This window comes from Apium graveolens, chromosome 3 (genome assembly GCF_009905375.1).
Source record: "Apium graveolens cultivar Ventura chromosome 3, ASM990537v1, whole genome shotgun sequence".
NCBI classification, from domain to species: domain Eukaryota; kingdom Viridiplantae; phylum Streptophyta; class Magnoliopsida; order Apiales; family Apiaceae; genus Apium; species Apium graveolens.
This window is the reverse complement of record NC_133649.1, coordinates 221773551-221778260: the sequence shown is the minus strand read 5'-3', so window position 1 is coordinate 221778260 and position 4710 is coordinate 221773551. Positions and strand designations below refer to the sequence as shown.

The 4710-nt window shown below is 39.2% G+C and overlaps 1 protein-coding gene across 1 annotated transcript; it reads right to left on the bottom strand.

The window, feature by feature from the left end:
- Nucleotides 1-3488: 3488 nt before the first annotated feature.
- Nucleotides 3489-4274, bottom strand: LOC141714835 (uncharacterized). The gene is made up of 2 exons (XM_074518331.1): nt 3934-4274; nt 3489-3828 (listed from the first exon to the last, which is right to left on the bottom strand). The coding sequence occupies exons 1-2, from the start codon at nt 4272-4274 to the stop codon at nt 3489-3491; spliced, it is 681 nt and encodes a 226-aa protein (XP_074374432.1).
- Between the last annotated feature and the right edge of the window lie 436 nt (nt 4275-4710).

The window sequence follows — 4710 nt, the reverse complement described above, 5'->3', positions numbered from 1 at the left end:
ATTTTCTGCCATAAACTGCCATTGTCATTTACTGTCCACCTTGCTTTCTGAGCTTGTAAAAGCCGATAGGCACTGCGAACCGAGAATTCTCCAGAAGTCTCTTTACTCCAGTAAACACGATCTTCTGTCACTCTGGAGCTAATTCTTGTATTCAAAATGCACTGTTGATCTCTTTCATTAAACAAATCAAAGATAATTTATGTGTCCCATTGTCGACTATGCAGACTCATCAGAGATACAACTTTATTGTGTTCAAAGCTTGGAGACTCTGACGAAACATAGGGATCATCTGCATTCAACCATGGCTGATGTTTAATATTTACTTTATCTCCTATAGCAATCGTCCATCTAACACCGCTCCTCAGAAGCGGAATTGACTCCCAAATACTCCGTCATACAAAAATAGGATTATGTCCTAATCTTGCTGTCAAAAAATCATGGTCAGAGAAATATCGAGCTTTAAATAGCTTACTCACCATGCTTCCTGGTTGAGTAAGGAATCTCCAACCTTGCTTTGCTAGCATAGATAGATTGAAATCATAGAAATCTCAAAAACCCATTCCCCCTGCTGATTTATGTTTACTCAGGCCTGACCAATTCATCCAACTAATGCCTGAATCTTGTTTTGGTTTCGACTTCCACCAGTATCTAGCTAGCATCTTCTCCATATCTTTGGTAAAAGAAATACACTCATTGCATAACTTGGTAGTGTCTGAGCCACATTCTTGATTAAAATTTCCTTTCCTGATCGAGATATAAACCTCTCATCCCAGCTCCTCACTCTGTTGTCAATTCTCTCCTTCAAGTATCCCAGAAGTGCAGACTTATTCCTTCCCAAAATTGTTGGAAGCCCCAAATAAGTTGCTCGTTCCCCTGCTTCTTACATCTGTAACTGCATGCATAACTCCTGTTTATCAGAGCTCGCCATATTTGAGCTGAAGAATATAGAGGACTTTCCATAGTTCACCTTTTGACCTGTTGCGTTTTCAAAAGTACTCAATAATGACTTCACGATACCTACTTCCATCATATTAGCTTTACAATATACATAGCTATCATCTGCAAAAAGCATGTGTGAGATTGTAGGTGCCCGTTTACAAATCTTTATCCCAGTTAGCCATTTATTTGACTCATAACTTCTAATCATTGTTAAAAACCCCTCTGCACATAGGATGAATAAGGCGATAGGGGATCCCCCTGTCTTATGCCCCTCCCGGGAAAAATAGACCCCATTCTTCTCCTGTCATGAGTAACTTGGTACGTAACTGAGTTCACACAATTCATAATCAATCGCACCCATCGCTCCTGGAAACCCATCTTAAGCATAATTTCTTGTAAATATCTCCACTCAATTCTGTCATAAGCCTTGCTTAAGTCCAGTTTCAAAGCCATAAAGCCCTCCTTACCTCGCTTTTTCCTTTTCAAGTGATGCATCACTTATAGATGATCAGAATATTATCTGAAATTAAACGCCCCGGTATGAATGCGCTCTGGTTCTCTGATACTACTCCTTGTAGAAAACCTTTCATACGATTTTCCATGACTTTAGTGATTACTTTTACTAGCACATTGCATAGAGAAATAGGTCGTAAGTCCCCCATGTGGACTGGACATTTCTTTTTAGGGATGAGCACTACATTTGTATCATTTAATCCGTGAGGCAAAGTACCATCTGCAAAGTATTGTCACACCAGATTAACCATATCCTTGCCTACTATCTGCCAATGCTTCTGAAAAAATGCAGGTGTCATTCCATCCGGGCCGGACTTCTTCCTCTGAAATTGGGACTACCAAGCTGTCATTATGATCTTGTGTTACGCTCGCTGGCACATGTCTGACTACTTCTTCCCATTGTGTTTGCGAGGCACAGAATAATTCTCCATAGTAGTTAGTTATCATATCCTCTAAACCATTGTCCCACTCTTTCCAGCTTCCTTCAGAGTCCTGTAGCTTTGTAATTTGGTTGTTCTTCTTACGGGTTGTTGCAGCCGCATGAAAGTATCTACTGTTCTTATCCCCCGACTTGAGCCAAAGCTGTTTTGAACGTTGCCTCCAAAAAATCTCCCGTTGGTCTAATGTCAAATGTAACTTTTTTTTTACTTCAAGGAACTCCTGTAACGAAAGATTATCATTTTTATTTCGCAACTTCTTCAATTTTCTCTTGCAATCTTTGATGACTTTGCTAAAGTTTCCTGTAGTTTCTTTTCCCCAGACAGCTAAAATGTCACTGCAAGCTTTTACTTTAGTCTGGATATCTATTCCTTCCTCCTCCTGCCAGTATGCCTTTACTAGTTGTTAGCACATTGGTTCTAACAGCCAGGCATTTTCAAACCTGAAAGTATTCACCCCTGTGCTAGCTTCTCGTTTCTTCGGCACCAGAAAAATTGGGCTGTGATCCGAGTTCGATCCTTCCAGATTATATAAGTTCGCCATCGAGAATAAGTCGCTCTGTCAAGCCTCACCTCTGTCCATTCCGGCTTGCCACATCCTCTCTCCCATGTAAACTGATGGCCTGTTAACTCCATATCTCGAAGCCCAGCATCTATCAAAGCTTCATTGAAACCATCAATCAGCCATGTAGGGTACAATTCTCCTCCACGTTTATCCTGTTGTGAAGTTACATTGTTCAAATCGCCAATCGTGGACCATGGAAGATTGGAGTCCCTTGATAAATTACGGAGTAAATCCCAAGTTTTCCTCCTATTATTTCGTTCAGGCTCCCCATACATCCCTGTTATATGCCAAGTCCCCATACCTTCAACTGAGACTTCCATATCTATGTGATGCTGTTACAGAATTAAGAGATTTGCTTGGTCGCGTTCTCGCCATAAAAACGCTAATCCGCCACTCCTACCCTGAGAATCTACCACCACCATACCTTCAAAACCTAGTTTCATACGTAAGAACTCCATTTTTTCTTTTTTTGCAAAGAGTCTCACAAAGAAAAATAAAATTGGGCCTTTCCTGACTGATTACATCCATTAGGAACCGAACTTTACAAGGAGGCCCAATCCCTTGGCAGTTCCAACTTAAAGTTGTCATAATTCCAGGTGGGCCTGCAACGCAGCACCCGCCTCATTCACATTTTTTTGGTTCTGTTGGGAGTCCAACATTTCTTCATCTGTTGGGCCTATTGTTCCATCTATTCTACATCGCTTAGGGTCCATGATAAGTAGCCCATTATTCTCATCTTCATTATTTATATTTTCCCGCCTCACATTTAAACTCTTCTCACCCTCATCTATCATATTTGTAATATTTACGCTTCTATTGGTTCCTGATAAAACGACACTAGTTACCAATTTCCCTTTATCCAGCTCGTCAGTCGTTATCCCTGAATTATCGTGATTTCCTTCCTTCCCATGTTGCACCACCCGAAGATCTTGGGATTTTGAAACCGAGTTTATCGCCTGAACAGGTTGTTCCATCTCACCCTTCTCCTCGGTGCCGTTCTTCCTCCCGAAATCCAGTCTTTCTCCATCAGCACGTCAAAGCCATTGATTCTTTCCTGCTGAACCTTGACTCCGTACTGCAGCCCTCAAAGAAGCATCATACTTTCTACTTCCATTTTCCCTAGTATTATCAAACAGAGCCTCACAAAACTTCTCTGTATGACCTATTATCCCACAGTAAAAACAGAATGAAGGAAGACGTTCATACTTAAACTTGATCCACATCCATTCTCCCCCAGATTTCTTGATACGCACTTGGCCCTTTACCGGCTTAAGCACGTTAATGGCCACTTTGATATGTAGAAATTGTCTCCATATGCTTTGAAAATTCTTTGGATCGGACTGTATGTACCTTCCCACGTAATTTCCTATTGATCTTAGAATAAATTATGAATTAAAACCCACTGGTAGATCATAAACTTGTACCCACATGTATAACTCATTTAGCTTTATATCAGATAACCGTTCTCCCAACTCCAACCTTTTTACCATTAGTGCCTGATTGTTGAAGGTCCATGGCCCATCATCCAGAACACGTTGCATATCGAGCTCATGAAAAAACTTAAGCATGAACAGATTTGGGATATTGGTCTCCTCCATGAAAATCCCTTTTACTGGTCTCCATATTGATGCTAATGTATCCTGCATAGCCTGGAAATTGATCTTCCTACTCGTTAAAAAACACCCCACAAGACAATACGATACATCCGTTGATAAAGCCTCCACGCTGGCTTCCTCGAAGATCAAGCCTGCATCATCATCATCGTTTATATAAAGATTTGCATAACTCTCCTCCATAGTTTTCTTTGATGAACCAGCCATGATTCCCCTTGAAGATCTTAAAGAAACTCTAAGTACTAATAGATGTTTTAATAAAATGAAACTAGAAAGGAGATAGTAATCACGTCATAGAGACGAGACCGAAACAAGGCACATCATAAGATGAGACAATTCGAGCTGTGTTACTAAATCCTATTTATTAGGGGTTGTTGTAGTGTTTAATTTCTATAAAATTGTGTATTGTCCATAAAATTATTTTTATGGCTTTATAATTTCATTAAATATTTATAAAGATTTATAAAATTTTGAAAATAATATTTTGGTAATTATTTCTTTTTAAATGATTTTCAGTGTGAATTAAAGTGGGGTATTTTTATTAATTTCAAAAATGATTCAAAAATTATGAAAATTTTATTTTATATATAATTAATTATTTTAGTATTTTTAAAATTATTTTGGTATTTTTCCAGTGTATGGT

What these genes read in the sequence shown, in the direction of transcription:
- LOC141714835 (XM_074518331.1), bottom strand. Translation starts at nt 4,274, where the DNA reads ATGGCTGGTTCATCAAAGAAAACTATGGAGGAGAGTTATGCAAATCTT. An exon ending in CAGGCACTAATGGTAAAAAG is followed by an intron (nt 3,829 to 3,933) that starts GTTGGAGTTGGG and finishes ATTTATTCTAAG; the next exon opens with ATCAATAGGAAATTACGTGG.